Source organism: Leguminivora glycinivorella, chromosome 16 (genome assembly GCF_023078275.1).
Source record: "Leguminivora glycinivorella isolate SPB_JAAS2020 chromosome 16, LegGlyc_1.1, whole genome shotgun sequence".
In the NCBI taxonomy this organism is placed as follows: domain Eukaryota; kingdom Metazoa; phylum Arthropoda; class Insecta; order Lepidoptera; family Tortricidae; genus Leguminivora; species Leguminivora glycinivorella.
In genome coordinates, this window is record NC_062986.1 from 8375084 (window position 1) to 8399761 (window position 24678).

General features: G+C 37.6%; 1 protein-coding gene across 1 annotated transcript in view; it reads left to right on the forward strand.

Annotated features, from left to right (window-relative positions):
- LOC125235039 (Down syndrome cell adhesion molecule-like protein Dscam2) overlaps positions 1-24678 on the forward strand; it is a 331791-nt gene that overhangs the window by 192343 nt on the left and 114770 nt on the right. Inside the window, 1 exon segment of the mRNA XM_048141502.1 lies at positions 5417-5535. Within this exon segment, the coding sequence (XP_047997459.1) occupies positions 5417-5535 (119 nt within the window).

Consider the following 24678-nt stretch of genomic DNA (forward strand, 5'->3'; position numbering starts at 1 on the left):
CGACATTTCCTTGCTGTATCGCAATGCTGATAAGTTGTGCGAGGAAGTCGCCAGCTCTTCGGACACCAGTTACCTCAACCAGACGCTTCGCGATTTCTGTGAACAACTTGTTCGCGCTGGTGCATGGACCTAGAGTTTCTACGCCAAAGGGTACAAAAAGGTATTCTTTGCCAAGACTATTATTATACTTTAACTTCTCATACGACTAAATAACATCAGCATTCTTTAATATACAATCGGAACCAATCTCGCGCGATAATAGACAGATGTACCACCGGTCTAGCCACGTTGACAATCGTTGAAGCTACGTGGCGATCCTAACGCAGTCTAGCTCTGTCGCGCCACTACAAAAGAGCGATAGGGTGAGTTAGCTTACAAACCGTAAGCGATTGTGACGTTGGATAGTTATACCCAGTTATCAGATAGTTGCTAAGTATAGATCTTTAGCTAGAAGCCGCAGCGTCGGCGTTCGATTTCCGCTCAATCTCACGACAACCGCGGTGCCGTTTCTGCCCTTTGTATGTATAGCTGTATTCCTGGCTTAATTGTGGAGTCACTATAATCATAGTTAATAACTAAAGTACTTGCTCGGGTGCTCGGTGAAGACGAAAATCGGTGTTACAACGCTCTGAACCTATACCAAAGATGCATGCTCTTGCAGTAAATTAAATAAAGATAATGACGTAAAGCTAAATTTTCCAATAACAATAATAACGCTAAATGTTTCTAGTCAATTAAATAGATAGTGAAATACTTGAAAATAACTAGAGATTTTTGATAAAAAAATACATAAAAATAACTTAACTATGTGTGGGTATATAGTTACACATTAAACAGGGTCGATAGGTACTCTAGTAAATATGCCTAATACGCTGCTGGCGTTGGCCCTCTGTATGGGTGCAATTTGCTGGACTAAATAATCCCCAGACCTGCACGGGTAGCATGGTCGCGCGATAGACGATAAAATATCAGCCCGTCCCTATCGCACTATTAGTAAGTGCGATGAGAACGGCCAGATGTTTTATCATTTATCGCGCGACCATAATTGCCTGCCTGGGGTCGCCGCTTTTCCCCCGCAGTCGCTGCCCTAACGAATGTTTTTTGCGTCAGCGCACCACGGACCGCTTGTTTCTACAGCTACTGGGATAAAAGCATTTAACTCTGCTGTGAAAAAGCTTACTTGAAAGTATTTATTATGTTGATATTGTAAGGGCATTTATTTGTGTGCTGAACAGGAACAAAACCTGAGTCATGGATGTTTTCTATGTATATAAGTATTTGTATATTATATATATATCGTTGTCTGAGTACCCACAACTCAAGCCTCCTTGGGCTTACCGTGGGTGAGTCAATTCGTGTAATAATGTCTAATAATATTTCTTTTTTATTTATTTATTTTGCGCCATATAAGCGCCTTCTTATCGTTATTACTGTGCGAATAAGGTTTTTTTAGCATCAAAAATGTTAAGAAACTATAAACCATTAAGAGCACACGTCTTAATTTGAGACACATCAGTTTGAGTATTGTCAAAAAGCACACCGCGCGTTCCTTTCACCGTGCCGTACTATAGAACGGAACAAGACGGTCGTTTCCTGCCTGTCGTCTGGCTAATTGTACACGCGCTACGGCAGTGATGTAACTTTCAAACCAAGATCAAGAAGAACTGAAGAATATTGTAGTATTTTGGTCATTTCAAGAAAACTTACCTACTCATCATACTAACTAAAGTGTAACTTTGTTTAGTACGAGTATATGCTATTTTATTATCTTTTGGTGTCCATAATTTGCCCTTAATAAAAACTCTCACTGCTACTTAAATTTGAAACGCAGTCATTAACTCTATAATATATGCAGCTCATACATAATTACTACATTCGTCTTTTCATTGACAGAAAAAGATATGTTTTTTTTTTTTAAGTAGTGTGATTGTTAAAATTAAAGATGCTAAACGAGCTATTTTGACTTATTCTCATATAGATTATCCTATAGAGAGAACTAGATACGAGTAGTGACCTCATTCGAACTTAGATCTCATACGTCAAAAACTCTCTAGATACGATATAGCTTGTATATGAATCGGGCATTACTTCTCTAATAGGCTATTTTGAAGTGCCTATCCAGACAAACGATACATTAATGTAATATCCATACTAATATTATAAATGGGAAAGTGTGTGTGTCTGTTTGGTTGTCCGTCTTTCACGGCAAAATGGAGCGACGAATTGACGTGATTTTCTAGTGGATATAGTTAAAGGGGTGGAAAATGGCATAGGCTACCTTTTGTCTCTTTCTAACGCGAGCAAAGCTGCGGACAAAACCTAGTAATTACATATATCTGTTGCACTACTCGCACTTATGTTTATAAAAGTGATAGCAGATATTTACCATTTCGTTCCAGTGTAACCTAAAGTATTGGAAAGGCATTCTGATTTTAACAGTTCACTATACAGTTATATTATTGAAAATGGATGAAACTGTGATACCGGAAGACGTAGTATGTTGTCGCAATTCCCGGCCCGTGTTCTGGCGGAAGGTTGGCTAACATGCGGAAATGCACTTGTATTGGAGATTACAGTACATAGCCGATTGGCGATTAGAGTACATAGATACATATTCTAGATCTGGGGAGTATAGGAGACTAGTGGCCTGATTCGAAGTTTGATCTCGTGCGTTAGATAAGCTCTAGATACTTAAGATATGGTTACGCCAGTGTGAAAAATGTAATAACAATGTAAAAAAACGCTTTCTTTAGCGGATACGTCAGAAAAAAGTAAGGTATATTTGTCCCGCGTGTGCAGTAAACTATTGTGATAAGGTCAGTGCGGGCAAGACCGACATAGTTTATTTGAAATAAAGTTTGAGTGGATAAAACTCTATAATTAATGTAGTCTGGCGTAATGCCCATGGTCCTATGAGATAGCAAATATTATATTTTACAAAGCTTTTATAATATTTTGGTGAAATAAGGTACTTTTAAGTCATAAAAATCATATTTTATAAGGCTCGGCGGGTTGACCGTCCACCCGCGATGAGTACAGAAAGACCGTCTAGTGCTTGTTGTCGCGTAACTTCATATGAGACTAGGTTTCAAAATCATGATCATTGTTATTTTACGTAATAACAGGGCAGAATGTGCTAGATAATTAATAAAATAATGTTAAAATATTGAACATATAAGCATTTTTCTATTTATAAGGCAAGACCGGCATAAGTCCCGTAGATGAGGTTCATAACCTTTTCTTTTCAGGTCCAGATATTGCATAATACTGTTTTTCTAACGAACACCTGCGATATAATTTAGTCACGATATTACAGGCTCATATAAATCCAACTACTTATCTGTTTTTGAAACTTTTTTATTAAGAAAAGGTAATAGGATATTAAGATACGTGAATTGGTTTGGTAACATTTCTTAGCAATGCTTGGTTTTTCTATAGTTACTACCAGAGTTACCACCTACCTGAGCTACCACCCCCGATAACCTATTGACGACACCCATGACGACTTTTACTTTTTGTCAAAGTGACAGCCAGCAATGTCAATTAACGGTCGGGTAACCGTAAAATAGTCGGCCAAAAGTATCAAAACCGTTTTAAAGTGTACCCATACGGTCCCTGTTGGGTAATGCTGATTATAAAAATAATGACCAACTGGAAACCCTACTCTCTTTTGAAATATTTGTTGCACAATCTAAATATACTTAAACAAAAATAATAAAAAACGGTTAGAGCTTACGATAATTCTACCAACTTAAATATGATGATGAATAATGCAGTGTAGGCTTACTTCTGTTCACCTCTTATCATTCTTCACAACCATGTCACATATATTTTATTTTTACTTAATACTTTCGAATGATTTTAGTAACACCATACGAATCATTATCAAAACTGTATTTCGAAGTTAAAATCAAAAACGGTACAACTATCATAAGCCAAAAACGTACCTATATATTGATATTGTTTACACTCGACTTATTTCCAATAAAGCCTAAAAAAGGTTGGCAACTCCTTGTTTATCATATGCCGGTCTTGCCTTTCTCTTTTATGCCGGACTTTCTGACTAGGCACAATTTCTAAGTTACATATTTCAGAACATAAAACTATCAATTGAGCGCGTTTTGAGTAGAATAATAGTACTAGTCAGAAATAACGGGTATTAAATGACTGCGTTACATACATGATATAAAAATATTCCGACTGCTTCTATTTTATTTTATTTTTTTGCGGAACCATGTTGAACTCGATGTTCGAGTTCGAAACGAGAAACAAGTTTATTGTTAACTAGTGTTCGTCCTAGGGATATGTATTGAAGACCAATGGATTAAGGATGAAAAACTGCTATACCTCCAGAGGTGTGAGTGGCGTAGATATATAAACAAAAAAGTTATAGTCAATAGACGGTCTTTCCGGGTAGACGGTCTTCCCCACACTGACCTTACTCTAGCAGCAGTTTCATTTAATAACTGGGAACTTTTGAAAACTAAATTTATTACATAGGATACTTATTTCATTTCTTTATTTCATTTATTTATTAAACATTACACGTCATGTTCATTACAAAAGATGTTAATAATTATAGATAGTCAGTACATGACACCCTGTCAGGGCACAAAATGTTGATAAGTAAGAGGGTACACTGGTACAACAGCAACACCCATAATAGGGATTATTAATAGACAGTTATTTATATTTTAACAGCGTTATCGATAGTACTTACAATCTTATAAATTTGTATGAAAGTAAAAAACAAAAAAAGAGGCGTTTGATAATTAAAATGGCAGTAGTTTCGCCGTACCACACCTGCAGATACGTACCTGATACAGTTCTGCCAAAAGTCCGTGGCGTTTAAATAATATATACTAACCGCCTTATTCATAAACGTACACTAAAGTTATCAAGCCGATAAAGTTCGTTTGTTCCTTTCCGACGTATTGGTGTAACAGAAAGGGACAAACGAACTTTATCGGCTTGATAACTTTAGTGTACATTTATGAATAAGGGGGTAATAATCTATGTTGAAATGTTTCAATGATTAGAAATCTAATCATTTAATTGTACACAACATAGGTCCATAATAAATAGCACAAATATAGCTAGAGCCTTACTTATGTCACAGTATAATAAAGAGTACTATCGTACAGTATGGCCACTTCCGCTCCCCGCTGAAAGCGCCGCCCACCCCCGCTCGGTTACCTCGCAGTTACCGCCTGTCAAAAACGCGACCAGTCACCCTGTCATATTTCACTCATACAAGCATAGTACGCGTTCACCTACACGAGCTTAGAATGTGTGCTAGGAACGCGCCTCTTTCATATATTTGATCGCCAGTGTCCGAGATGTGCTTATGTTGTGCTTCAATTGTTATATATTTATTTATTTGTAACTCACTTATTTATTTATTCGTTTTTTACAGCAGTGCGAGCATCGCCTGAGCCGCGGCGGGTGCCCCTGCTGCAAGAGCCGCCACGCCACGTGGAGTTCACCAACAACACAGGCGCCACGCTCTCGTGTTCCACTAGGGGGGACTATCAGGTATGTTCCACCTTTAGATCTTCATGAAAAGAACGTCCTACCATGGCAAAAGACAAACACGGGCGCCACGCTCTCGTGTTCCACTAGGGTGGACTATCAGGTATGTTCCACCTTCAGATCTTCATGAAAAGAATGTCCTACCATGGCAAAAGACAAATTTGCCCTCACAACCTTCTTCAAGGTCAAGATGTTCCTCTGGTTGCTGGTAGCCAACTGTCCGCTGTATGGGATGGGAATCGCTTACCATCGGATGATTTGCATTATTATAACCGATGTAGATGTAGTATACGGACGCCTGGCCGGAAACAGGCGGGCTGTCGATCACATAGTGCGTTTATTCAGCCCAATTCCCTGAAGTTGGAGCTGCAGGTTACTGTCCCGGCTGCTCTTCCACATTTCTCACCTCAAATCTTCTCGTTTTCCTGCAGAACCGAAGGGCATCATTAAGTTTGACAATAAATGTATACGTGTCCTTATCTGATACGTGTAGTGCACTATCTGGACTTCTTAGAATTTAGGAATTGCTCACAGCGGTTGTAACCGACGGAGCGCGCTTTAACCATTCGTCGAAGAAGCGAGTCTCTCACCCTCTTACTTATCTAAACAGGACCTGAAAATTGAAGTTAGCTAGTGAATAACGTACCTATAAGTACAGTCAGCAGCAGAAGTTCCGTAGCGGGCAAGGTGTTCAAAATGAACTTGACACGATCTTGTTTTTAAGACAATAAGAGCGTGTTAGGATCATTGTGAACACCTTGCCCGTTACGGAACTTCTGCTGCTGACTGTACACTTATTAAATGTAACTCGGTGTCCTCGTGCCATCGAAATAAACTTACCTTACAAACTACCGATGGAAGAGTTATTTGTGTAAGTTCGAAGCTCACAATGTGCTGACTAGAACTCTAACCTCATTTTACCTGCAGCTAACTTAAGTTCAGATTCCACCAAACCAAATTAACGCGTAGCACTGATGTTGCGACTCGAAAGTTTACGTTGATTAACCCTGTTAGTCCGCCAATATCGACCCGCGACCGCAATATTATAGGAACATAGACCACAACTTATGTGCATAGAATGTTGCAGTTGGTAAATAAAGAGGTGAAGATTTAAAAAATATATAATAATGCGAATCGAGAAGCATGAACACCTTCGACCTTCAACTCATTATCTAGGGATATATCTAAGAAAAAAAAATCCGGATGATATGTAATATCAACCATGGTTCAAACAGGGACCGAATCGACCGATCAAATATCCTAATCGAAATTTCTGAAGGTTGACTGTGTACTTAGGGGTTTCCAAACATTTTATTTAGCACCAGGCAGGGAGGCTGCCGTCAATATTGAAATATATAGGCCCCCTCCCCTCTTTCTATTAGTTGGGTAATCTAATAATAAACAAACGAGTCCTGCACGAAAGTTTGCGTTGATTATCCCTGTTAGTTCGCCAATATCGACCCGCAGCCACAATTGGATCGGCAATAGACCACAACTGCGCTTGTTCGGACGTGGCATTAGACTGATAGACGGAATGATTGATTACAGTCCAATTGTGATAGGTAGTTGTCATTTATTTTATCAGAGTCATAAGTTTCCTTTAATCGTAATTTGCCGCCTTGAACCCCTCAAAATTGATAATTTACGCAGCAATTGTGTAGTAACTAACTTTACTAGTTTTTATTTGGGGCGATATTTTCTGGAACGGGTCTGACCGGCTGAATATCTTAGTGACTTTCTTGTGGTGAATAATACGATACCAATCGGGCTAAGTCAAAATGTATGTATTGCTGTCGTTATCCAAATAACACGTGTACAACATTGTTTTATAACATTTTGTACGTTTTGAACTTGAATTTAAGTATATCTTCTTTTTGTCTTTCACGTGTCATGTACACTTTAAATAGGTGCAGAATTGTTTACTTTTAAACAATTTATCTGTAGGAAATGGTACGTTTTATTTAGGTAGGTCACACAAAATATTTTTGAATAAAACCATTCATTATTTGTAGCTGAATTATTGACTGCAGTGCTGTACTTTATCCAAAGTACCTTGATATTTAAATCTCAGCTTTTAAGTTAATGCTATAAACAAAATCCGAGTAATAGCCTGACTCCCGCTGACTATATTAAGGGGAGATTTATCGCAGAAACGAATGACTAATGAAATAAGACACAATAACAAATTGAGACAGAAGACGCTAAGCCGAATATTTCACCGATTTGTCTCATTTCGTAATTCTTTCGAGGAATAAACAAAATCAATCTTCCGCTTTTGCTGCTAAGACAATACTATTTCACCTTCACTTTATTCAGTGTAAAGTAAGGTTGCTTTTCCAACTTTATAGTTCCAAGAGATAGGAGGTCGAGAAAGTATGAAGGATTGTAACGTCTCAGAACCCTCTCGATGTCAGTCGAGCGAGATGTCTTGAGCCAAATCTGCCACTTTATGTAACAATACACTGTGCTACAATTGAAAACACTTACGTGCTTGGTAACTTGGTGAGCGGCGACACGCCTTACTGCCGCTTTATCGTTCGTTCAAGATGTCTCTAGAGAAAACTGTTTTTGGTTATACATAGTTTGTCTTTTACTAGAAAAGCAATGTAGTAACTCATTGATAAATATAATTCTGTGTATTTTTTTTACAATCCACAAAGATGATATCCAGTGGAATTGAAGGAATTACCTCACATACAAAAAAAAAACATTCAAATATACCTATGGACTAAAATTCACACGCTTTTTGATTTGGGCTTTCTGGGAAAAGGAAAAGTCAATCATTTCAATGGCAATTTTAGAGGATGTATGTTCGCTAAACTACGTCCAAATCAAAGTCGGCAATATGTTGGGTCACAACGCTTTTTTTTAGCTTGGCTTTGAGTTCAGTTTAATTTCAATTACTTTCAACCATGTCTAGGTTTTTTTGCTTATAAAAAGGTTTTTTGTTTGAAATTTCTCCGACCCCCCTAAATTCTAAGCACAAAAGACTCAAGTAACTTTTAAATCAACTCCGACGCCGATAACATCACAGCCCCAAGCATACGCAAATATATCGATGATATTTTATTAAGGATATAGTGAGGCCAACATGAATTGTTGCCGCGCCCTGCGCCAATCTGATTTTGTATTCAGAAACCCGCTCGCCGAACTCAAATATAAATAAAGTTTTTCCATTCGACGGAGTTGTACTGAAAGTTTACGGTCGCACCGACCTACAGGGAAATAAGGATGTCTATGCGCACCAAGAACGCTTGTTCTCATTAATACAGACCTCAATAATTATTCACTAAAACTTCCTAGTGACTATTTTAGGTCAGATTCGGACCGGCAGCGTATTCAGCTTACGACACAACTTCCTCGGTCACTCCAATCTTGACATAAATATCACAATCAACATTAACCGTCATTCAATCTTTGAATAAAAATTAAAGTGTTCTTTCAACAAAATCCTTTATCTACGATATTTAAAATATTTTCCCTTCATGACCCATAGACTTGGGATGCCCTGTAGTATAAACCATATTTTATTAGCATTAGATAAAATATAATATCAACAAAACAAATAACGACAAATTGTATATAAACTTGTACACAATAAAGTGATTACTACTACTACTACTACTACTACATATATCATTTAGATTTAATGAAATACTTTATATTTGGCTCCGACACTGATGGTGCCGCCGATATTTATTGTTTTGGATATTAATTGTGTTGATGAGCCATTCGGCTAAGTGCTTCGTGAGAAATATTACTTGACGTTCCGGCGGTAAATTATATTGCACTTTAAGTCATAAGTCATTTATTCATAAATAGCACGCCTAACGAAGACATTTAACTGTCCGTCGGCGGAAATAATTCGTGTATAGGCGAATTTTGGCACAGTTGTAGGGAATGGTGTTCTAATCCACATACTCAAAGTACTGATGGGTAGGGGAGGAGCTAACGGGTGGAGGTCCCTTTTTTTAGTTTTTCGCGAATAACTCTTAAACTGCGGCACATAGCAAAAAATATTCTGAAACACAAGTAATCTTCATAAAATTTTCTACAAAAAAGTCTTATACACTTTTTATCTGGGACCAATCGTTCATGAGATATGGAAGGGAAAAGATGGACAATAAAGGAATAAACTCATTTGTTTATGAACAATACGTTTATTCTTATAGAGACGCGGTAGCGTGTCAAGCCAGGTTCAAGTAATAAAAGTAGCAAGCAGCACCGTCTGTAATATTACACGAACCGTTTGGAGCCACATTTGACCCCCTTCTAACTCAAAAACTATTTCACATAAACGTGTTATAATGCAACGTAAAAAGAAACCAACGCGCGTAGTAAAAGTATGAGCTATAAGCGCTCCTCAATAAGCCCGGTACTAGCTGCCCGCATTAGTGCGTTTTCACATTATCCGATCCGATATCGGATGTCGGAAGGATTTCAAAGGCAAAAATCCAAGACGGCGCCTTAAATGTACGGGATATCGGTCCTACTTCCGATATCGGATCGGATAATGTGAAAACGCACTTACCCCGCGCGCGCGCACAGCCCTTTATAAGCTACCGCGCGGCCGGCGCTCGCTCATCCCAGTCGTCCTCAAAACGTCGACGTAAGACCGCCCCACAAGGATGGGGCGCGACCAGATACAGCCCTCACAGCGCCCAGCGCGGAAGGGGCTACTCACACCCCAGTAGGGGTGTTGAACGACATTACAGCAGCGCTCGCTCAGTTTGTCTCGCGCAGCGATCCGATCACATTGTAGCTGACTTGACGAGCAAAGCATCACGACCGCCCAGTATATATAGTTAGGAATTTTATTTATGAATTTATCCCATCAAAGAAATACCGGGCGGTCGTGATGCTTTGCTCGTCAAGTCAGCTACAATGTGATCGGATCGCTGCGCGAGACAAACTGAGCGAGCGCTGCTGTAATGTCGTTCAATACCCCTGCTGGGGTGTGAGTAGCCCCTTCCGCGCTGGGCGCTGTGAGGGCTATATCTGGTCACGCCCCATCCTTGTGGGGCGGTCTTACTTACGTCGACGTTTTGAGGACGACTGGGATGAGCGAGCGCCGGCCGCGCGGTAGCTTATAAAGGGCTGCGCGCGCGCGCGGGGTAAGTGCGTTTTCACATTATCCGATCCGATATCGGAAGTAGGACCGATATCCCGTACATTTAAGGCGCCGTCTTGGATTTTTGCCTTTGAAATCCTTCCGACTTCCGATATCGGATCGGATAATGTGAAAACGCACTAAGGCGGGCTGCTAGTACCGGGCTTATTGAGGAGCGCTTATAGCTCATACTTTTACTACGCGCGTTGGTTTCTTTTTACGTTGCATTATAACACGTTTATGTGAAATAGTTTTTGAGTTAGAAGGGGGTCAAATGTGGCTCCAAACGGTTCGTGTAATATTACACACGGTGCTGCTTGCTACTTTTATTACTTGAACCTGGCTTGACACGCTACCGCGTCTCTATAAGAATAAACGTATTGTTCATAAACAAATGAGTTTATTCCTTTATTGTCCATCTTTTCCCTTCCATATCTCATGAACGATTGGTCCCAGATAAAAAGTGTATAAGACTTTTTTGTAGAAAATTTTATGAAGATTACTTGTGTTTCAGAACATTTTTTGCTATGTGCCACAGTTTAAGAGTTATTCGCGAAAAACTAAAAAAAGGGACCTTTACACCCCCCTCCACCCGTTAGCTCCACCCCTACCCATCAGTACTTTGAGTATGTGGATTAGAACACCATTCCCTACAACTATGCCAAAATTCGCCTATACACGAATTATTTCCCGCGAGATAGGCTTCATTGAGTGTGCTAAAAGGTTATTTACACGTTATAAAGGAAACAAAAGAAAAAAAACACATTAAACTAAACATTAAATGTGTCGTAGCAGCAAAATAAATAATATTTGAGATCAATTATACATTATTTTTGTGTATATTTAGGAACTCATCATAATCGTAGAAGGAGTGCTCAACAGGCCAACGTTTGAGGCGAGATTTAAAGCCGTCCAAGCTCTGGGCGCCGGTGACGCTGTCGGGCAGGTTGTTGTAGACGGTGGGCCCCATGATATGAGTGAGCTTGGCCGACTTAGCCATTCTGCGGTCCACGCCGACTAGCTTGTGGGCGTATCGTGTGTTGTAAGTATGTACCATGCTTCGCATTTTGTAGGATGCTAGATTTGTCCTCACATACATAGCCACTTGCAAGATTACCACTGCAGGTAAAGTTAGTATTCCCAGTTGTTTAAAGTATGATCGTGCAGGAGTGTTTTGCGGTACCCGGGCTAATATCCTGACCGCACGCTTCTGGAGACTTTATCATTTGTTTCGCTTTATTGCTCGTCTTTAGATATAATATAATAGGTATCGAATGATACTCAATCCAGAAAAACTACACTAACGTCCCATTTTTAAATTTACACACGTTACTACTTTGATTTTGGACCTTTGGACTATGGATTCATAAAAAAGTGCCAAACATTTGTATACAGAACTTTGTTGCCTGTACAAGTGTACATTAAGGTGTGTATACATACTTTTGGCACTTTTTTATGAATCAAAGTAGTAACGTGTGTAAATTTAAAAATGGGACGTTAGTGTAGTTTTTCTGGATCATTCGATTCCTATTATATTATATCTAAAGACGAGCAATAAAGCGAAACACAAATGATAAAGTGCTATATCATTTACCGCCGGAACGTCAAGTAATATTTCTCACGAAGCACTTAGCCGAATGGCTCGTCAACACAATTAATATCCAAAACAATAAATATCCGAGGCACCATCAGTGTCGAAGCCAAATAATCGAGATAAAGAGGTAATGTCAACCATTAGGTACTTTTAACAGTTGTAACCAAGATACTTGCTGATAATGTATTTTTTTTTATTCAGTATACATATTTCTGGCACTTTGTATTCACAGCTGTGTTGTTGGCTGTACTGTAGATAGCTACCTACTAAACAAGTGGCAATTAGTTAACATTTTGCAATGTCTTATAGTTATACACAAACCTACAAACTTTATCAATAAAAAAAGTTTCTTAAATTAAAATGTGCAATTTGTAACTTAAAACGTTGACGAAGTTTTCTAACCAAAAAATTCGTTCATTTTCGTAAACCCTCAAAATGTTAGAAATACTTATGAAATTGTTTTGAGACAAGCGTTCCGCAGCTGAACGTGTGTAATGTGATTCAGCGAAGTTGGTAAAAACCGCAGGAACCCGGCAATAAAAACATTCTTGAGAGAACTTGGAAATCAATAAGGGACTCGAGATACATCTATGTGCCACCTGAAACTTCAATATTCGTCGTTTATTGACTAGTTTTGGGAAATTATATGATATGAGTGGATATTACAGGAAACGAAGCACACAATAGGTATTTAGTGCGATATAAAATAATAGCAAATAAATAAATTCCAAATAACTAAATGGAGCAAAAATAAATAAACAAAATTGTTTAAGTTGAAGCATTTTCAGTCAAAAATATTACATAGAAAATAACGCCTCATTGAGATGAGAAGCAGCCGTCCACAATTCTTAATGACGTAAAATAATAAATCTAGGTAACAAACTTTTAACGTTTCAAAGACATCTTTGCTGCCAGCTGCAAATTCATCATCAATATCCATACTATCCATAATATTATAAAGCCGAAAGTTTGTCTGTCTATCGTCTGTCTGACTGTGTGTGCATTACCACTTCACGCTGAAATCGCCGAACCAATTAAATTTAATAAAGTACAGACTAGAGATAGGCTGAGTCCCGGGGATATTTTTATCTCAGAAGCTTTTACTTTCAGCCCTGATATTATAATTGAGACAGCGCCTGATAATTGATGTATGTAGTACCTAAACAGTTATTAATGCCCTTATTTTTGTATCAGGCGCTATCCAATTACTAATTCAACACAGACGAAGTCAAAGGCTATTATTAGATATAAAGCCAATTAGTGAGTAGAACACTTATATGTGTAATATATGTACCTACGTCTATCAAAGATTACCTAAAATACAAGAAAAATATATATTATATCAATAGAATAATAACGCGCCAAGCTTAAGGCAGTTCGAAATTGGAAGACACAACTTCAAATGATAACAATACAGATATATTAACATAGTTTCTGCGAAGTTTATTAGGAACACTATCATTGTGCAATACATTTATCATTGTGCACACGTAATTTTACATAAGATTCCAGATTAGAGATTTATAACACGTTCGAATCTGCTTTAGAGCTAATATTTACTGATTATAGGTTAGATTAGAGAAGATTACGCATAGGGAGATAAGCAGCTGCCTATAAGCATAGAATGATTATTCCATACATTATTTCAAGCAAGTTTTAACTTATCGTACGTACGTACGTACATTGCGTATTTTAATAGACAATTGACATTTTATCCTGATACAGAAAATGTATTAATTTCACACATATATATTCTATGAACACAACCTTTTGTCGCATAAATTCGAAGAAACCGAAGAGCTTAATAAAATCCGAAGCAAATATTATGAAAAGACATATACAAACGGATTATCTTTTAATAATGAAATGGGGGTGCAAAGGCTAACTGTAGCAGACTATTCTATACACAACAGAGCCCAACAAGATTAGAATGATCTACTATTACTGGTTGTTGTTGTGGATCTTGAGATCAAAGTTAGACTGGCATATCTGAGACAAATGCTGCTTGCCAATAAAAATACAGCAGCTGAAGTCGAAGAACAAACAATCGCAAGAATGCGGGTCGCAGATGCGGCCTCGACTAATGAAGTGCTACTCCGCAGATCTGCCTCAGAACAGCGTATAAACATTGCAACTTCAGTATGTATACGCCTTTTTAATTCTGAGATATACAGCTCCACCGTGCCGCTTTTAAGAAATTGAATATTACCCGGTACTTGCGTGCCCTTCCGATGAGAATTTATAGGATACGGCACTTTTGTCGAACAAAAGGTTTATGTGGAAACTTTATGTTTATTAAGTACTTTTATAACTGTGGGAACGCCGATGAAAAATTGAATGTCTAGGAATATTTGCTCGATGTTGTTGCGTGTTTTACGATTTGTCGTTGTAATTTGAAACTATTAATCATGAAGTTAAATTGTTTGTGGTATTTAATATGTATCCGAAGCTTTCAGAGTAGTATAAATAGAACAACGCGCTACTAGTAGAGATACATAAGTATATAGGTATGTCACTCTAATTTGTTATCAAAAGTAGGTATCGTATCTGATTGTTATCTAATGAGTACGAGTTAGTGCATACTTTTGGTAGGTATTCGTGTTTGTAATAATATCCAGACTAACTCCTGTATTCCCAAAAAGGGCAGGCAGAGTACATGATATTGATTACGTTTCAGTGGCACTCCTTGCAAAGAAGGAATTGAAAGAAAACGTAAAAAGTAAAGTAAAGTAAAGTAAAGTTTATTACAGTACATGACAATAGGCAATTACAATTAACATGACGAAAATAAGCAGTACTCTAATAACATGAACGCAAAATTGTGATATTGCAGTACAGATTGCTAGCCCATCACCTATATCCCAGAGTTGACTTCTACTACGATACCCACGAGAGAAAAGGGGATGGTGATATTCGTAACAATTCACCACATGATTTTCTTGTAATGATCATTTTGCAAAAATAATTCAAACTTCATAATCAACAACACAATACTTCAACTCAAATGATGAAGAAAGTACCTATAGGTAAATTTAACTATCTGTTGATTACAAGTGAAAGAGTCAAAACTTGCATTTATTGCGTTTAGTAATATATACGTGGAAAAATCCTTTTTTTTTAAGTTAGTCAATTTAGAGTGATTTTTGAGTTGAGATTTCTCATAAAAAGTCACTAATATTACATCTAAGTTGTATGTTATTAGATCACAATAGCCCTGTTAAAGCAAGTAAAAGTGAGAAAAAATTATGATTTACGTTACATCACACTGAAAAACGACTAAATTCGTGAGCGGTATTTAGGGAATAAGGCCTCTTGTCCTTACTTTAGAATCTCCGCTAAGCCCAATACAATAGTTATTTGTTATACAAGGGGGCAAAGTTGTATTTTAACGCCGAGTGTGGAATTGAAAAACGAGCAAGTGAAAGGATTCTATAGTTGAACCACGAGCGAAGCGAGTGGTTCGAGAATAGAATCCTGAACTGTTATTAATACGAGTGTATTAATAACATAGAATCAAATATATAAAATAGTTAGATATCAGTGTACCTAAGTTAGAATTGGCCTGTCAGTCCGGGTTGTTTACAAATTTGATACTTTAACCATCGATCTCTTTGTTACAATAAATTTCAACTTCCAGATAAAAGTCAAATATGGCTCAGCCGACGTTTAATTACAAAAGTTTTAGAGAAAGGATGTATTTCAATTGCCAAAGGGTTATTGGAGTTTCGTTGGTTACTATACTATACTATACTATACTTATTATATAACAAGTAGAAGTATTGAATAGGAGGTAGGGCATAGTGAATGATATTCCGCTTTGTGTGGTAGGGCACAGCACAGCGGATATCATCTCGCTCGAATCTAGAACTCTCCTTTTTGCTGTGTATAACACAGCAAAAATGAGTATACAAGTTTCTAATGGATTGGCAACGCGCATGTGACACAGACGATGATGTCCCTTGACGTGACCTTGAGTTGCATCCGATCAGGCGAGCCGTATGCTTGTATGTCACCGACGTAGTATTAAAAAAAGTAGCTTTCATGTTTAATTACTACGCCATATTAAAATTGAGCGGTAGAATGTATTACTTACTACTTTTAAGTGGTTTGGTTGTGACAAAAGGAGTACCAGCAGCGGCTGATCCTTACAAGCCTATTGCCACAGGCTTGCCTAAAATTGATTACTAGTAAAGTACCTAATGTGATGGTAGGTTTCTTTTTGCTCAGTGTTGCCTAGCAGAAATTTTCACCAGCCGCCACTGCTAGGTACTTACCTCCTTATCAACGTCGCAATCGCTTACGCTTCGTAAGCGTATCGTAGCTAGCTCTCTCTATCGCTCTTCTGTAGTGGCGACAGAGACAGACTGCGTTTCGATCGCCAAGTAGCGTTAACGATCGATTGTCACTTTAGTCAGGCCGGCTGGCATCCGTTGGCTCGTAAGATGACATTTGGTAAGATTGCGTGTCACTTCTGCATGGGATTGCTTAGGACCGTATTGTGCCAACTACGCTCAACAATAGGCAGTAAATGGCCGACACTCGTATGATGAATAACTTTAAATTTTAAAATTGAGACCTAGACGAAACTGCATCGCGTACAGCATAAATCCTTTAAATATTTGGTTCGCCGCTTCCGCAAACTTACGTTCGAGATTTTATCCAGACTCTGAGTTTACCTGTCACTAGTGAATTTTATTGTGAATTAAAATCTTGTTGTTGTTGTTGTTGTCTTGTTGTATGCCTTTTACGTCTTTGAGGCTGGCCTTCTCGCAAACAATGCAAAATGTAACATTTATACAATAAACCTAAACCTACAAGAAAATAAATTCTGTTCAAGCAAGTTTGTAAACAAAAGAAGATCGGCACTCGTGCCTTTCGACTCTCAGGATTGAAATATGTCGGATATTTGCATCCCAATATTGGACGTCCTGTCCAAACCCTCCGCAAATAGAACTTGAGGCAACTCCACCTTCCGAGATGTCTTGATCAATAACCCTGCCTCAGAGGCTTAACCTTTATCAAACTTCATACTTGTAAAATCATTAATTTTGTATTCGATCGGTTAGGTACTTATTAGGTAGGGCTAGATGATTCGGATAAATTCTAAATTAAGAATTACTTGAGTACAAATCGCAACTGTTAGACAGGTAAGGTGCATTAGGGTAATTCCGAATCACAGAAATGCTCGAGTAATTTCGAAAGGGGAATCTTGATATAATGGAAATAATGGTGGTTTTTATACGACTTTCGAAATTAGACGACTTTCGGAATTACCGTAATGCACCTTACCTACATAATTATTTTTTACATAGATGAAAGTTAAGTTGTAGGGCATGCGACTTTTATGCAATAGAAGTCAGGCGATCAACTTAATGTAAATAAATTGTAATATAACGGTGCGATAAACACATAGGTAGTTATTTATCATACAAATGTAAGTAGTGCGAAAAGATTTGCCTTCGAATTGTTACGGAAACGTACGAACGTGTCATGCTATTTCAGTCAGTGTCAGTACAAGATGTACTGACATTGACTGAACTAGCATGACAAATACGAACGTTTCTGAAGGGAACCCTTTTTGCACTACATCTGTACCTTCCTTCATCGCTTGCGTTCAACGCAATCGCGCGATTAATGACGAACATTTTAGAAAAATAACACAGTCATATTAAGTGGGCACCAGAATGTTCGCACACATAACTATCATTATTCACCAATTTATTTGAACGTGTGACATGACCAAACTAAACCTGCCCAACCATTCGTCGGTCAGAGCACTTCTTACGTCAGAAGGATCTCGAATTCTTAACAACCGTCCCAAACAAAGCCCAACTTCCATCAAAGCCAAAAGTACAAAGAAAAATATAAAACTTGTAAGTTTCAAAGGGATGATCCCTTTATTTTCCACTCGTGTTCTTTTGAAACACAATGCCGATGATGAATTGTGTTTTGGTTCAACTGAATATTATATTTCTGAGGCGTCACATTTCTTTTTTTGCTTAATTTACCAAAACAAGACTGTACTAATGATGTCTATAAATAATCGAGGGCTTGGTATTTATAGATATTTTTCTCAGAGACAAATGTGCCTATCTATTACGATGCATCATGTGATATACTTATAGGCATATATTTATTTCTCTTGAAGTACTTTTTAGTTAGCGGTTCTTTAGCACAATGTACACTGAGAGAAATTTGCATTGTGAATTTAACAAGTTCGACTTGTTGCGGTTTATCCGTTTGAATCAGCCAAACGTATGTTTAAAACAATATGTGTCAGGTTGTTTTTATAAAATCGACTTGTTGATTCAAATATATTGCCGATTCAAATGACAAAGTAGCTTGTTGTTTGAACCAAAGAGCACGTAGGCGCTATTTTAACCAAAAAACTTGTTGAACGAACATGAAAACTGGTTGTATTTTCTCTCAGTGTACTGGTGCCAGGAGAGCTAGCAATGATTAGCACGAGATAGACTACCCGTCCTTATGAAATTAATACCTACAATTATAAAAAGACGTGTGGAATATGTCGCGGCGCGGCAAGATAATGTTGCGTCAAACATATACTAGCCCTGCACAGTGCAATATACATACTTATATCATAAACTAGAGAGTAAGTTTACAGTTTTTTGAGGTTATATTTATTGATTTATGGGGTCGGATTCCTTACAAAGTTCTACCACAAAATTCAAAAAACGGAGCTGCGCTATCTGTCTCTTTATCGCTCGAATATGGAGGATTAACAGAGACACAGATAACGAAACTTAGATTTTCGGGCAAGCATGTGGTAGGCCTTCTACGAGTACAACGTTATAGTAACAGAGTTTTGCCAAACCCCTATAAGGTGCGCTGGGACAATTTCAACTAATTGTATTATTTTCCACGTTTTACACTATTAACTAGAATGCCATATGTGCCCACTAAACATGCGTGTCGTATGTGACCAGTGAACACTCGCCCCGTATACCCTAAGCCTAATTTATCAAATCAATCCGGAATGCCCGTGTTGCCCGTGTGGTGACGGGTTAATAATTTCACCACCCCCTTTCTTCCCGTGGTTGTCGTAGAAGTCGACTATGGGATATGGGTTAAATTGTGGCGTAGGCGAGAGGCTGGCAACCTGTCACTGCAATGTCACAATTTGGATTTCTTTCATCCCCTTTTTGCCAAGAGTGGCACTGAAACTTAGTAGTTCATGTGCTCTGCCTGCCCCTTTGTGGGATGCAGGCGTGATTATATGTATATGTTATATGATTATATGTAATCTGGAATGTCAATAGATACAAACTGTAAATTTTTGTATCTGTGACATAAAAACAGACTAGCTATTATTGACAGAACTGATTCGTAGTATATTCCCTTTATTCTTATATACAAAAGCTATCTCTTACCTATAGAACAGTAGTACACGACACGTGCCAGAGGAAGCAATTATTCATAGTAACTGCATTGTCAGCGCCTCTGCACTCGCAGCTGACTGGGGCATTGTGCCGGGAGCATTCAACTACAGCCTCTCATTCTACATCTTGTATAATTAAAGGGTGGAACTGAATCATACACTTTTTTGGATACTATGCTGTCGTTGGACGGTCAAGTGGATATAATGAAATGAAATGATTTATTTGCCATTAAATGTGGTATACAATGGTGTTGAATATAAAATTATTAGAGCTGAACACATTTAGGCTTCAAATCATATATATAAAAGTGTATTCATATATATAAAAGTTATTTCCCACCTATAGAACAGTATACACATGCTAGAGGACGCAATTATTCATAGTAACTGCATTGTCAGCGCCTCTGCACTCAAAGCTGACTGGGGCATTGTGCCGAGACCATTCCACTACAGCCTCTCATTCTACATCTTGTATAATTAAAGCGTGAAGGAAAAAACTGATTTTTTTTCTGGCATGAAAAAAAAAACATGAAAAAACCGTGTAATTTTACTTCTAGGTACCTATTCATATAGTGGCTCTCCAGGAAAGTTTTATCTGAATCATTTTGTTATTGTAACAAATAGAAAATAAGACTTGCAGGAAAAAACCATAATAATTATATTAAATTATTTAAATCTCCACAAAAAAGACATTCTTGTTAAAAATTGGTAGGGTTATTTTTAGCAACCGCTAAAGAAATTAAATTAGATGTTTATTAATTGGATAATTTTGTTTAACCTTTGAAAAACAAATTAGTAGATAACTCAATATACACCCCACGCCTGACAGCGTCCCAGTTACAGCCGGCCTAGCCAAAGTGACGATACGTGGCGATCGAAAGAGTACCTACTGTCATACAGTATGGCCACTCCCGCTCCCCGCTGAAAGTGCCGCCCACCCCCTCTCGGTTACCTCATAGTTACCGCCTGTCAAAAACGCAAACAGTCGACCTGTCATATTTCACTCATACAAGCATGGTACGCGTTCACCTACACGAGCTAAGACTGTGTGCTAGGAATGCGCCTCTTTCAATATATTTGATCGCCAGTGTCCGAGGTGGAAGAGCTAGCAACTATACGAAACGTAATATTGTGACGAAGGCTAGGTACCGTGGACGGTACCTATGGCAATATCAGGAAATAAACAAAGTTTAACAAGCTTACCGATATATTGTAATGATAAAGAAGAAGACAATTATTACATTGGAATATTTAGAACACGGATATTTCATTGAAAATCTACATCGCGTTTTCTAATTTCCACGTCGTTTAAAATACAATGTGTTTTTGCCGATTTCCTTTTCAATGATTTCCAACGTTTTCTTCTGATTCTGTTATTCTTTAACCGAAGCCTCAAATGTTTCGAATCGTTATTTCTTACTTTTATACTTTACAGGAACAAAGGCTGTATAACGAACATCGTTATTCTCACGACCTCAAAAAATCAGCTTTGTTCATTCAGACAGCGCATTCGTATGGAACAAGGGACCTATAGGTACAGTCGCGTTCATTTACATGAACACAATTACGCGAACAAAAATATCTAAACGCGACTCCAATATAATCATCATAAATCTTGCCCCGTGTCTTGACGGGTTAAGAAGAATTTCACCACCCCCTTTCTTCCCGTGGGTGTCGTAAAAGTCGACTGTGGGATATAGGTTAAGTGTGGCGTAGGCGAGAGGCTAGCAACCTGTCACTGCAATGTCACAATTAGGATTTTTTCAACCCCTTTTTGCCAAGAGTGGCACTGAAACTTAAGAGTTCATGTGCTCTGCCTACCCCTTTATGGGATACAAGTGTGATTATACATATATGTATGTATGTATGACATTTGTGTCCGTGTAACTGTGTAGATGTAACTGAAATCAACTGTACCTGTTACGTCTTAGAATGAAAACAAATATTTTACCCCTCACAGGAATTAGAACTCGTATTGCGGCGCGGCAAAGGCAAATAGTAGCTGTGGTGCCGATGCAATGGAGTTTGTCAAGTTACCTTATCCACACTATTATTTTTTACATGTAGAGATATTATTAACAACGCACACTGTGATTTGTCAAAATAAAAGCAGGTATTTTTTTTAAACAAGGTACCCAATATCGATAGCTATATAAAAGTAATGTTAAATCTAATTTATTTTCATATTGAAACTTGTAGGTAGGAGTAGGTGTTTGTTCAATTCATGGCCATTTCTCAAAATTTTGGCACCGACAGGTGAAAGATTTGTTTTTTTTTAAATGTCGCATTTTAATAATTTTTTTTGTAGGGATCGTTTGAATGCGTCTCAAACATTTCAAAAATGTCAAAGGCACCGATATCAATTAATTATTTTAGAAGTTATGATCGATTAAAATTCAGGTGAACGACATCATGATCAGGTGACGTCATTCACCTGCCCATCAGCAAGTATTAAAGAAGAATATATTTTTTTTTATATAAAAAAATTGATTAGTTAAAATAACAATATTTTAAACAATCAAATAAAAATTGGCCGAACCCTCAAATTGCCTAGGGTGCTGCTTAATTGGTGTATTTAAAGCTACAAGTGACATACCTCATATTGAAGGCAATATAAGGGCCATTAATATTTTATACCCGACCTTTAAATAAAATTGTAATATAATAGCTACTCTGAAGTATAATGATGTGACTTCACTTCAAGCAAGCACTTGCTTACTGACATGGTATTTAGACTATAATTAAGATTTCATTTTTTAAAGGGGGCAAAAACAAATGAAAAAATTAAAATATGTAAATAAATCACAGAAGAGTTACTTTTAATCATAAAAATATTATAAGGATACTCATATTCTAGATTATGTTTTAATACTCATTGATGCTATGGTTCATCTGGCTTATGACAAGTGATCGACGTGTCGGTTTCCTGTCACTGAGTCGTTCACCTGGCTTTATCGCACAGGTGAAGGACACACACCGCAAAAAAGCAACAATCCTTTGAGAAATGCAGCCTAAACCGATATAACAGTAATACTTTTCTCATTTAACGCACAAAACAAATATTGAAGGTGTAAAAAAGTATTATTACGATTGGTAAATTTATCATTATTGTCGTCACCCTGTCCCAAAATGTCGTTCACTTGCTTATTTTAGCCAGGTGAACGATGCACAGGTGACCGACAAAATGCCAGTTATTTCGCCAAAACTCAAAAAGTATTTGCCGAACGAACTAAATATTTAGGTGCCTAAAAATTAAGCAACAAAATACGAAACATATGTTACAGTTAATGCAGTATCTCAAACAATAACCAAATTATGATTGACAGAATAACGACTACTTACCCGTTACAAACTCCCGTTCGAGGTAATTAAAATTTTCTATTTTCTAATCAAGGCGTAGTGAGCACGTGCCGTTGCTTGCAGGTGATGGCCGATACTGGCGGCTTCGATTCATGCGGGGTGGGGCGGCAGAGGTGGAGTAGGGATCGCACAGTGCTTGCGAGTTTGTCTCGACAGGTCAACGACAAAAACGGCCGTGGAGAAACTTTAAAGCCAAATAACTTGGAACATAAGTGTAATATTATTATCAGATAATCTAGTTTTAAAAGTTTAGGATATATGCAAATAAAATACAGCAATAAAGGTAAGTAAAGTTAATAATTTGTGTACTTTTAATAACTCGAAACATGAGTACTCCGCGTTGGGACACGGAAGGTGAACGACAAAACTTAGTTACAATTATTATTTGTTTCATTAATATAAAATAAATTGATTTCAAAGCATCAGGCCTCTGTGTAAAAACTGTCTTTTAATATGTATTGATAATTTATTTATGAAGATATTGTATACTAAAAAAAAAGTTCTAACATAAACGTACTGACTGAGGCGGGGGTGGCAAAATTTTGAGAAATGACCTCATATCCTTCGCTACGTGCAAGGACTTCAACAAATAATTACAGTAGGTATATTCGCAGTGCATGTTACTTTTTTTGCAATACAAACTGGAGAACCTCAAAAACTCTAGACTTGATGAAAACAATATACATCGCGGCTAGGGTTGTAAATAGAAAAAAAAACCAAATGTTTTTTTTTTCAGAATTATGAAAAAAAAAACGAGCACCATGGTTTTTTTTTTTCTAAATATGGTTTTTTTTTCAGATGAACAATAACGGTTTTTCGTGAGTTGTAACGTGTTTCAATAACAATAACGTACATTTTAATTCAATTAACATTCAGTATACAAACGTTTATTGGGGAATCCCCGATGCTGCGTGTAGCGTGGAGAGGCGGTGGTGTTGCCAACAGTAAATACTGTAAATAGTGATAACTACCAACTACAGATTTCGAAAATGTTACTTTTATAAGATCAGAAATTAAAGTTATTTGATTAAATTCGTTTAATAGTTAACATTAAGTCTAAAAAACCGTATAAAAGTATTAACTACTTTGCAAATTTTGAGATTTCGTACTTTAGAAAAAAAACATACTCCAGAAAAAAAACTGTTTCTTTTTTCACGGTTTTTTTTCATGTTTTTTTTTCAAGCCAGAAAAAAAACCGTTTTTTTGCAACCCTAATCGCGGCTCATACTAGGCGAGTTGGCACCTTGGCACATTGGCAGGGGCCGCAGGAGACTCGACGTATCGGGCCGGGAAGTGCGTTCAGACAAAAGGGATGAATATTGCAAGAGACGCTAAATGACAGCTGACAACGCTGCCTAATGGAACTTCAAAGAGAGTATTTGACATTCTACTCTGTTTTATAGCGATCTGTATGTTCATCGATATGGCACAGCTTTTAACTAAACGAGATCATTATTTTGAGATAGGTAATTAGGTATAAAAGAGCACCTCAGCGGGCGTAGCACACTTAACCACCACACCATTGTACACCATAACTATACTGTATTTCTATGTTCTAACTTGTCTTATGTACAATAAAGTGTTTACATACATACATACACACTAGTTCCATAAACTTTATCGCATCGGTGTGTCCCTATCGCACTTACAAATAGTGCGAAAAGGACGGCCTGACGTTATATC